Raw genomic sequence first — 11,539 nt, 5'->3', positions numbered from 1 at the left:
CGTCGTCAATTTCCGCCATGTTGTCGAATTCTGTAGGGACGGAATTTTCAGCCAATCAGAGAGGCTATAGCAATCCTCTGGGCCAATTGGAGATGACGAGATGGTGGATTCGACAATATGGCGGAATTTCACAACGTTCAGAATAATACATCGGGGCAGCAACGTCAAGGTTGTTGCCCGGACGAAGACTGATCCCCTTGGCGACTAGCTGGCTAACAAGTTGTCACTGTTGTTTATTCTATGTTTTTAAGGCAAAAAAAAAGAAGGCAAAGGGCAGCAGCAACACAATCGCTAAGTAGTAGTCTGACAAGCACTGGCTGCGGTGATTTAGCGGTTCTGGAATCCCAGTGTGGAGTGCGACATCCATCGTTCTTTTTCCCGGTAGCAAGCAGTCGATCTTGTATAATGAGAGAAAGAAAGTAAAAGAAAAAAACACGGAGGGGTGTCGAGATATGGGTGCAGAATGAAGAGGACTAATATTTAAATTTTGAAGTAGGAAAATAATTTTTTTTGTATGAGTAGCGGGACCTGAGGGCATAGCCTCAAGGTGGCTTTTTACGCCGAACGTACTCCTTGGCGTATACATGTTTCAGCGAAGACTTTGAATTTTCTTCAAAAATTACCTGGGGCAAATGGCACAATGCTAATCCATGAGTCGGTCTGCTCGAAGAGACGGACATTACTTGCGCAAAAAATTGAAATACCGGTCCACTAATCAACAAAAATTGTTAATTATGTTTTTGACTAGTTTCCGTAGGGAACGCGTTGAAATTTACAAATCCTAGCGGGTAATACCGCATGGAATATCCACTTGAAAATAATTGTGTGAATGACTCAATTTCCTAGGTATGCGCCGTCAAACTTACGGTAAAAATGCATTGTCGTTCCACTTACTTTCTTAAGAAAACGTCCTTTATGCATTGAAGCGCAAAAGTAACTGGAACGCCAATGCTTTTCTCCGCAGAGTTCGGGAATTAATATGTCGAAACTGGTGTCACCCTGACAATTCGTTCCAAGTGGATCTGCCTTGCCAACTCCCCACCTACATTTTTTTAATTGCCACGTGTACCATACGGTAATTAGTTAAGGATTAATTAGTGGATTTTTGTTGCATTGTTGCCGCATTGGAACACGAGAATTTAGCATCGAATAAATATACACCGAGTACAGAAAAACACATTTCGAAAATGATATACCGATTATGAGCGATTTAACCTTGGAACTTCCGTCGTTCCTATTTTTTTCCTTCCCATCCTCGGCCTTCTTTTTTGATTTCGTGTATTGGGAAGCCTTTCATTCGAATGGACCTTGACCTTGTCTAAGTCTTTGCCTCGTTACAAGAGTTTGCAATATAGCCGCGATGAATTATTGCATCACCAATGACACAGCCTCGCAGCAGTTATCCTCGACGCCTGGAAACCATATTCATATGCAATACTTCGCGGAAAAACACTAACAGTGCGAAAGGACTAAAAGATTGGCCTGTCTGGTATAGGTTCATTCTAGAGTTATGGCACCACATAAGCTAAACGAAGGCCGTTACAGACAAGTAGGATACAAGCGCTTGTGCTTTCGTCTTTTCTTTTTTTTTTTTTTTTTGTCTGTATCCCTATTCGTTTACTCTCTGTGGCGTCATTAGATCACCATGAGCTAACGGGACATTCAGCACATATGAGCAAGGCTCCGTGTGGTGATCACGTACTTCGAAGCACTGTAAGATTACAGGAATGAAAAATCATCGTACCGTGTCTGAATGTCGCAGAGAGTGAATCCATCGCTAAACGGAGGACGGCAGTCAGACCAACTACAAGTCGACAACCTTCTACGCAGAGATTGATGACTGATGACTTGGGCAATTAGCGCGCACTACGAAGTTTTCCTCCCCCTCAGGTGATTATTTTCTTTTTTCGTGTGTGCGCCTGACAAATATTGCGCTGCAGGCGCCATGCGCGCAAGTCTCCCAGTGAATGGCGAGTGAACTGTAAGGTCCATGTTGTTCGGCTTTCTTTTTTCTCCTGCAACCCATCCTGAGTCGGGAAGTAGACTGAACCGAGTGACCGCCCGCATATCTACGCACTTAACGAGCAGCTCCCGATGAGCGCGTAGTTTCGCTTCTTACATGTTGTCTTCCTTTTTTATAGCCCCACCCGCCGTGGTTGCTCAGTGACTATGGTGTTGGGCTGCTGAGCACGAGGTGGCGGGATCGAATCCCGGCCATGGCGGCCGCATTTCGATGGGGGCGAAATGCGAAAACACCCGCGTACTTAGATTTAGGTGCACGTTAAAGTTCTCCAGGTGGTCGAAATTTCCGGAGTCCTCCACTACGGTGGGCCTCATAATCATAAATTGGTTCTGGTACGTTAAACCCCATAATTTAATATGTTTTATAGCCCCTCCCCCTTCCTCTTTCTTCTGTGTAGCATAGCAAACTGGACGTGCGCCTCTTCGAGGTCCCGACACTTTCACTCTCTCTTGTGTCATGCATCGTGTTCACTGTAATCTGAGTTTAAATCTTGCCGCAATCGCTAGCCAAAGCACTTTCCTGTACGTTATTCCTCGGTTTGTTGTCCTTCATTTCAGTGCCCTGTGTTCTACGGCATTCACCCACGACCTCGAATAACAGTCTGGTATAAAGCGCTAAATTCCCCTATCAATGTGCATGACGTAGCGACAACCTCTGGCAAATGCGTAGTGCAGCAACGTGTTATGCAGCTAGCTCCGTTGTCCCATATGTGTAGCGAGAGAGAGAGGGAGACAAGAACGAGCGGCAAGGAGGTTAACCATATAGGTTTGGTTGTCGCGGGGCAATCGGGACGCACCGCCTCTGTGAATACATGCAATTATCCCGGAAATTACAGTGATTGGGCATTGTAGTGACCGTGCTTCTTATATTGTGTGCTGTTAGATAAGATAATAGCTTGGAAAGAAGCAGGCGGCGACAATGTCATCCCTTGCTTGCACGTGTGACGCCGCTTTCGTTAATGACGCAATGGAACCGTTTAGCGAATATGAAAGCCAACACTCGCCGTAACGCCAGCGCAGCGCGGGAGTAAGGTAGCCATAGCGTGGTTGCCGCATAATAACACCTTATTTGCCCTTGCGTCGTTAAACTATCGTGAAATCAACAGCTGCGCTTGTTCAATCACTATCACCCCTTTATGGGAAAACGTCCACGCCCCGTATCCCAAGGTTAGTTCGCTCTCCATGTATCTGGCTGCGTACAGAGTGATCTAGCAATATACATTTACCGAGAGCTTTCCCACCCTTGCACCTCTACTCATAAAGCTGTACATCGTCGCCTCATTTTAGCGACCTGAAGCCATTGTCCAACAAGAAGGCACATAATTGTTTGGAGCACCTTGCGTGTATCAAACTCCAAAGCAGCCTTCGCTGATAGTATGGAGGTTTTAACAAAGGAACGTTTCATCGGATAGTACTCCCGGCAGGGAATCAACGAACGGAATCTCACACGCGAGGATGATTGCACATGCGTAACCCAACGGGCGGCGCTCGCTACAAGTTGCAGGAGAATAGCAGCAAGTATCAACTGTGTCAGCGACGCGGGTGAAAGTGTCAGGCTAAAAAGAAAGAAGGCAGAAAGAAAGAAGTAATGGAAGACAAAAAAAAAAAACCAAGATAGGTAGAATTTAGAAAAGATAAGAAAACAGCAATATGGTCTGGCCTTGTCTGCAGCAGAGCCTCCGCACTCGCTTAGCTCGGTCATTCCGCGTGATTCACCACCCCATCTGTCCTTGTCTCGGGAAAGACCCCCTCCTCGTGAGTGCTGTGAAGGACTGAAAGATGCTCGTGGCTGATACACAGAAACGACAACAGCTTGCGGATCAACAAAGGAGGAGGCGGTGGGAGACGGGACACTCCACATTCAAGCGACCAGCCTCACGTAGGACATGCTGCGTATGAAAGGTAGCCAGCGAAGCAGACTCGGCGGGCCGCCGCCACCAGCGCCCGAAATTGGCCACTTTGAGTTTCGGTCTGCGTTTGCCGATCCTCTTTGGCATCTCGATCGCGTGCCGTGGCCTCTTGTGCTGGTTTGTAGCGAAAGCGAAAGAAAAGAATAAAAGACGCAGGAGAAGAAGTCAGAAGCGGGAGGGAAGCCAAGCAGCGTCGCCACGGGCACACACGCACACTTCCCGTTCCTAGCGCGGGCGCGCGCAGCCTTTAGCCGCGAGCAGGCAACATTCGGGAGGTCGGAGTGCACCGAGCGTGTGTTTAGCACGCAGCCCGAAGCCGAGACCGTCGCCGCCGAAGAGAAACTCGGCAGCGGCAGTCGCGAGAGCGAGGAACAGCGACGCGCGCTGGGTTGCGCGCAAAATGAATACCAGATGAGCGATTTTGTCTTCAGGACCTCCCCCCCCCCCCCTTCCACCTTCCTCGCCACACTCCGGGCAGCGGCGCATTTTGCAGGGTTGTCCGTCGCTCTGGCTGCCGCCACTCGCGCAACGAGTGAGCTAGCTAGGTCCGTATTGCACCTTCGTTTTTTTCTTTGTCGATGCTTACTTTGTTTGCTCCTTTGTACAGTTCACGATTCTCGGCGAGCTGTTGCTGTTTAGTCTCGCTGGCCGGGCCAGCTGCACCGTCCCATCGCGCCGACCGACCTAGCTGCTCCGACGGCGGCGAGAGACTGACCTACATGGCGGACGGCAGCCCCGCTCGAATCTGCCCCGTAGAAGGAACAGGGAAGGGCCCAACGCCGAATACTGGCGAGCAAGCGAGTGCGCTGGCGAGCCTATGGGAACCGGCGGCGAGCTATAGCTGCCGGCTGGAACGGCGCGCGTGTAGTGTTTGCTGCTCTGCGGCACATACATCGGAACGACGGTTACAGAGAGCCTCGAGTGCGCGCGTTCTATTCCCGCCGCTACAAGCGGTGACAGAGGCGCGCACACACACACACACACACTGCGACAACGGGCGATCTCGTTCCCCTGCGGAAAGGAATCGCGTCCGCTGCCGGCCTCTGCCTCAAAACAGTTCGTTATGCACTCCCCGGCCGCGTGGAAGCTCTTTGAGTAGCTCGTGCAGCTTCGTAAGAAGCGCTGCTCGTTCATATACTTCCCGCATTTCTCTCTTCTCGCGTGAAAGAAAAAGCACTTTCGGCGCGAAACGAAAGTCCCCCCCCCCCCTTCCCTCTCCTTCACAGACACCATCGCCTGTTCCACACGGCAACGCGGCTGCGATTGCCCAAGCGTATCGGCCGCATTCGGCCGGTGCACCCGCGCCCGGCCTGCTTTCCCCTATTGCTCGATACGGTCATGGAATTTCCAGATGCAACAACCCCGTCGCCCGCGACACCTTCCTTCTCATTTTTGTTTCCTCGAGACGCCGTATATATGTATTATTTTTTTCTCGTTCTCTAGCAAGTAGGAGGAACTCTGGTGCAGTTCCTCGTCGCAAGGCACACGCATGACGGACGCGAGCGAGCCTCTTGGACCAAACGAACCAGACAAAAGGTATCCTTGCAGCTCTATAGCTTCTCGAAACAATGCCCCAGCGAGCCCTTCCACGCTGTCCAGGGTGGGATCACCACGCACACAATAGCTCGGAAAGGGGCTTTCCTTTCACTCGTGCAAATCTCCGTGCTTCCTCATTCCCGAGAATCTCAGCTGTTCGCAAGAAAATACAGGAAGGTGTGCAGTGCAAGAAGTGCCGGAACGCGGCTGCAGACGCAACCAGATTATTCGAGGTCGTTCTTTCAACGCCGAGTTCTCAACCCAGTGTTAGCTCATCGCGACCTGCTGTCGCGGTTTTGTGAGCTCAAGGCTCCAAGGGACTGAGGTAATGTTTACATCGCAGGTCAAGTTGAAAGGGAAAGTCGCGCCCTCAGCGGCGTATCGGTTGCCTCCCGTTTATCTGTAGTGCGACCTTCCTCCAGCTCGTGTTCCCGTCTGCTTGAAAAAGAAAGCGCATTCCAACCCAGACACGCTGGCTGGTGTTCTTTGCGCACTCTTGTCTTGTGCTGATCGGAAACGGAATTGCATGAACGGGGGAAGAAGTAAAAAAACGACAAAGGTGAAAAAAGTGAAAACTTGACAAGATTTATTATACAACATATAATTACAGTAGGCAGTTTCAAGGAAAGCGTCTCATTCTTCTCTTGTTCTTTTCTCACATATTTTTTCTTCGCTGGTGGTCGTTTTCCGTGTCGTCGTCCTTAACGGCGCTGCGCCCCAGTCGTTCAGCCGCCTATGATCCCACGCACCCAATTTGCTATATACAACAATATTCACACTGAGTCAAAAAAATATAAAAGCAATAACAAGACACGATGAAAGTGTCAAACAAGTTCCTTCTGAAAAAAGAACGTAAAGGTGGCAAGCCAGACATTAATTAGACAGGATATGAAGAACTAAGCTGCTAATAGGATGAAGGATTATCGTCAGAAGATCCTATAAGGTTGGTCTGTGAAGTAACTAACAAAAAGCTGCTCCTGCCACTTGGCATTTACAGAGGAAGCAAAAATACAGATCACGCGTGACTTGAGCTGTACAAAGACACTTGGCGATTCCGCTCTGCTCGAAACTTGGGAAGAGGAGTACTAGGGGCTACTCTCGGAATGTGCGCGAGAGCCGATAGGAAGAAGCCCTACGTGTAACTCGAACAGCCCACTCCGGCAGAGGGAAGAATCTGGCTCTTGGTGTGTGTGTCTGTGTGTCGCGCTTGGGATGTGTGCTTGTGTCTGTAGTCTGTGTACAGGGGTTTGTGCGTGTGTTGTCTGGCGTGCTCTGCCGTTTCCAGGTTTCTTGGTAAACGTGGCGCCGCCGCTCTAGCAGTGGTCATTGTGGTGACGTGGTTGGTCTCTCACTCTGTAGGAAGGGCTCCGAGCGCGCAGGAAGCGGTTCGAACGCTTCCGGCGGCTGGATGACCGCAGTGGTGTCGTTGTTGTCCTGGTGTCTCGTTTTCGTCCGTTCCTCGTGTCGTCGATTCCTCCCGGGGTTCAGCCGGCCGCTCTGCGACGTCTCGTGGAGGTCTTCAACGCTTCCTCCTCGCCGCGCTGTTGCGAGGAAGGGTCTTTCGACGCCAGAGCGTGGTCGCAGACGCGGCCGGGCTTCTTGGGAGGATCGCTCAGTGCCATCCCTTGGACTCCAAGCTGCACAGACAAAACGGAAAACAAGGTGTTAGGGCACAGCGCGACGACGTAGCGCGAGGCGTCAGAAGTGCGTGAGAGAGAGGGCAAAACGCACCGTAATCGGATGACACAACACGCGGAGACAGCGCTCGCGCAACAGCGGCGGCAACGACGCTGACAACGCGGTCGCGAGAGACACGCATCAAGGACGAGCAAAATGAGCTTCGCGAGAGCGCGCGGTCTGCGAAGAGAGGGGTTGCCCGCGGCCTTTGGAAGGTCGCAGTGACTGCTCCCGACGCTGGCCTCGGTTTCTTTCGTGCTTCGCTGCGGCGCAAGCGCAGCCCCCGTTCCCTTGGCGAATAGCCGCGTGGCCAGTTGGCTTGACGGCCACCGGACAGAAGTGGGCCGGCTCTCCTTGACAGTGACTCGCGCAGCGGCTCTCTTTTGTCCGGGCGGCCGTTGCACCCAGCGGAGTGCGCGAGCTGGAGAAGAACACGACGAGCTAGCTTGGCGCGGCGTTTTCGGAATGTAATTTTCGGCGACGCGACAAGGACGAGGAGGACCTTTTCGCGCTTTCTATCGATTTCGCTGCACCCGCGATGTGGAAAAGAGAGCGGAAGATAATTTCGAAAGTAGCAGTTAGCGCGCGCATTACTCTAGATTAGATCGAATCAAAGTATCGTACGTGTGATGAAGGAAGAGCACTCACATGATGGGGACGGGCTTCTTGATGATGACAGGGTGCTCCTTGACAACTGGCACCTCGACTGGGATGTGCTTGGTGAAGGGAACGGGCACGTGCTTGTGGATGTGCACTGGGTATGGCTTGGGCACGTGCACGGTCACCGGCACGGGGAAGGGCTTGTGCACAATGAAGGGCTTGGGCACGTGGACCACGTAGGGCTTGGGCACCTTGACCGGGTACGGGACTGGGTAGGGCTTGTGGATGGTCACCTTGTGGGGCACAGGCACGGGCTTGGGGATGTGGATCACTTTGGGCACGGGGTAGTACTGGTGAATGATGTGCGGAACTGGGTATGGCTTCGGCACAGGCACCTGCTTGTACACGGGCACGGGCTTGTGCACCGGGTATGGCACCGGAACCGGAACGTGGTGCGGAACGGGCACAGGTTTGTGGACTTTCTTGACGACGAGAGTCAGGTGCGGCTCGTACCAGCCGTGACCGCCGTGGCCACCACCGCCTCCATAGCCGCCGCCGCCTCCGTAGCCGCCGCCACCACCTCCGTAGCCCCCGAAGTGACCCGGGTCTCCGAAGGCGCTGCCCAAGAGCAGGGCAGCGACGCAGAGAAACGCTTTCATCCCGGTTCTGGTAACCTGCGAGTAGGAGCGGAAACAAAACGGCGCACAATTCCGTTCTTACAGAGATGCAGGCATTAATTAAGAGATGGCCGCTGCCCCCATGCGACGGAACTAGCTTCCGGAAAGCACTCGCTTCCCCCCTTGTTCCTCCCCCACCCCTTCCCCGAGCTTCTTCGAATGTGCTCTAGGACACAGCACCGCCTGCTTCACCCCCTTGCACGCCGCCACTGCTCGTCGGCAGCGGCGACTCTCCGGTTGCCCGGCGCCGCGCTACTCACCTCGTGTGCCTCGGTTATCCCAAAGACCAGTGACGACTGCTGTGAATTGAACTCTATCTTTTATAGTGGCTGACCAGTGTGAGCCGCTCCGGAGAGACGGCTACCCGTGGCGAGGAGGACCACGGGGGAAGGAAACGCTCAGGCTTGGGGCCGGTGGATGGCTGCAGGCTTCTGGCTGTATTTATACTGCCCGCCAATGGCGTCGCTTGACCCATTTGGCGAGTGGAGGAGGGGTACCTGCGGCGAACTAGGGCAGCCCTCGCCCGTGCAGACGTCGCGGCTCCCCCCCTTCCAAACGCCAAGCGCGGTGGTGGCAGTGAGGAACCGCGGCCGCGCTGATGCCTTCCTTGCCGGACCAAAGGAGTTCCCCTCCTCCTCGCCCGTCGGCTTTCTCCAGGGGCTCACCTTTGTCTTCGCCTTTTCGGCGTGCGAGGAGGAGCGAAAAGTGAAAGTGCTGGCTGGCGCATTCACTGTTGGATTTCCTCGGACACTCTTCGCAGAAACGGGTGGGCTGCGGAAGGTGAGTCGAGGGGATTGCCATTCTTGCCACACGCTCTTTTTTTTTTTTTTTTTGCGGCTGTTGCTGCTGCAACGAAAGGGGCAAGGGGGGAAGCGGGCAACAGCAGAAACTGCCTGCTTGAAGCACGCGCTAGGAAACAACAGCCGATACGGCTGTCTGAAAGGGCGGAAGCCCCATCTAGGAGAAGAAGCTCGAAACTTTGCGCTGCCGCTTTGACTTATTACATGGCACGATTATAAAAGCCCACGAATAAACGACTAACTGATGAGAGTTCAACATCCAATCGCGATCCCAATGGCATGCAAATATAGGTTAGCATAAAGGAGGAGGTTTTTTTTTTTTGTTTGAATGGAATGATTTAATGTTTCCGAGTATCGCAGATGTTGTTGAACGAAATGAATATATCCAAAGCTTTTTTCTTGGTGAATTACGTTCTAGATCACGTGCATATTTATTTATTTATTTACTTACTTACATAGCCTCAGTCACCGAGACATTACAGAGGGTAGCGCAGTAATTCGCGAGAAGAAATGACGTGTTATGTAAAAAAAAAAAAAGCGGGGGGGAGGTAACATGGCAGGCAACTAACACGTGGCAGTAAAAACTGTAAACGAAGAACATATTATCACGCGAGCTCATGGAGGGGACAAAAATAAGTTTACTAAATCAAAATCAAAGCTATCAGCAGGACAAAAAAAAAAAACTAATAAAAAGAAGGAGTAGACACACACATACAAAAAAGAAAGAAACACGACATCTGCATCACACTATGTAAAGTGAGGAAAGATATCTTGCGATATACGCCTCAGATTTGAGCCAGGATGCGCTTTGCTGGTGGTGCTCTGGCGAGGCTTTACCGTATTTATTTATTTATCTACGCAGTTGTTTATTTATATTGCTAAAAAAATCAGGGCTCAAAGCAGCAGCACGAATCGCGTATTTTCTGCTTAAAGTATATCGGCGCCACCGAGAGCTCTGAATTGCGAGTCAGCCGGGAAAGTGTATGTGGTTTCTGTTCCAACTACGATCGCATGACACTTTTGCGTCCAGCACTCCGCCGTTTATTCGGAGATAATGGATGTGTAATAAACCAGCAAGATAAGCAGTAGTATTTAAAAAAGAAAGATTCCTACTTTAGGCTTCCCAAAGTTCTAATGAAGAGTACACGTACTAAAACTGCCGTTACCAAGAAAGTTAGCGAAAACGAAAGCGCGTTAGCCTTATCGTAGACAAGCAACCTTTTCCCGTATTAACAAAGTTTTGAATACGCTACAACAGTTTGTAAAAGCAGTTGCGAACCAATCGCGCTGTCAGAGATATTATTAGCGAAGGCGGCAGGCCAATAGCAAAGATCACTAACGAAAAAAATCTTTGTTAATGCAATGTACTTGTCTTCCACTAGCCCTGAATGAGTCTCGGCGCATATCTCTGTCACACAAAACCAATGACTTTTGCAAGATAGCGAAAGAAGCACGAGGCATGTCTGACCTGATCGGGAAATGTATAGATACCCTCGATCTTTGAGAAAATGGCCGCGCACCGAAGGGAAAAAACGAAGTGCCTACTCACTCTACCAATGTAGACAGATGCTAACAGAGATGCTTTCCACAGCCTTGCTACTTATCCCAAGGACGACAGTGCAAAGACAAACAAATAAAATCTAACTTTCTATCAGCAAAGCCGTCGTGTTTTGTCGTTTTTCTTCGGGACAGCGTGCTAGATCTGATTGGATAATACTTGCAGTCGCGTTTGAACGTCGGTGATGTTATTAAACGCAGGCTCTATGGAAGAAAACCAATCACATCAAGGGAACCGTGGGGTTGGGCAGTACCACACTATTACAAATGTGTAGGGCTCACCTGACTCTCTTGCGTTCGTGTCTGACTTTCTACTCGCTCCGAACCACTCTGGAAGCCGACGCTTCTAACCGCCTGCTATGTCAGTGCTCGGGCGAGCTGCCCTCAGTATGCGGGCTGCTTTCTCGAGTTTGTCGATGAAGCATCAGCGAACATGGTCAGGGAGCGCCTCCATGTTGAAAGGGCGCCAGGAGGTACGCCACGCTGAAATGCGAAAGCTCGCAGCGGCTGCCTTTGCCAATAATAATACGGCGAGGAGAAAGACTTATAGCGAATCCACGCGTACCGCGAACACTCGATAATCCTGTCAGTGTCGAATACGCTTACGCGCATCCAGAAGCACAAACACCTGCGCAGACAAGCCTGCAAACAAGAAAAGAGAGAGAAAGTACCCAACGGGAGGTCGCGTGACTTCGGCTTGAAAGGTCGGGAAGGGGGCGAAAACTGAGAATGTACAAGACATGTTTCAATAACGCAAAAA

At 51.2% G+C, this 11,539-nt stretch overlaps 1 protein-coding gene across 2 annotated transcripts; it reads right to left on the bottom strand.

The window, feature by feature from the left end:
* Positions 1–6,032: 6,032 nt before the first annotated feature.
* On the bottom strand, positions 6,033–8,847 carry LOC126537866 (uncharacterized). Of its 2 annotated transcripts, XM_050184963.3 has the most exons (3): positions 8,683–8,847; positions 7,794–8,419; positions 6,033–7,105 (listed from the first exon to the last, which is right to left on the bottom strand). In XM_050184963.3, the coding sequence occupies exons 2-3, from the start codon at positions 8,402–8,404 to the stop codon at positions 7,081–7,083; spliced, it is 636 nt and encodes a 211-aa protein (XP_050040920.1). In that variant the 5' UTR covers positions 8,405–8,419; positions 8,683–8,847; the 3' UTR covers positions 6,033–7,080. The 2 variants fall into 2 exon arrangements, with proteins under 2 accessions (XP_050040920.1, XP_054930474.1); XM_055074499.2 differs by lacking the exon at positions 8,683–8,847 and having other exon boundaries at positions 7,794–8,523.
* Positions 8,848–11,539: the final 2,692 nt, after the last annotated feature.

The sequence above is a fragment of the Dermacentor andersoni genome, chromosome 4, assembly GCF_023375885.2.
Source record: "Dermacentor andersoni chromosome 4, qqDerAnde1_hic_scaffold, whole genome shotgun sequence".
Lineage (NCBI taxonomy): Eukaryota > Metazoa > Arthropoda > Arachnida > Ixodida > Ixodidae > Dermacentor > Dermacentor andersoni.
Note: the sequence above shows the minus strand (reverse complement) of the source record. Positions and strands in the feature narration are given on the sequence as shown.

Excerpts from the sequence above, each read along its gene's own strand:
- LOC126537866 (XM_050184963.3), bottom strand. The coding sequence starts at position 8,404 with ATGAAAGCGTTTCTCTGCGTCGCTGCCCTGCTCTTGGGCAGCGCCTTC. Across the intron at positions 7,106-7,793 it reads AAGAAGCCCGTCCCCATCAT|CTTGGAGTCCAAGGGATGGC; the intron begins GTGAGTGCTCTT and ends TTGTCTGTGCAG.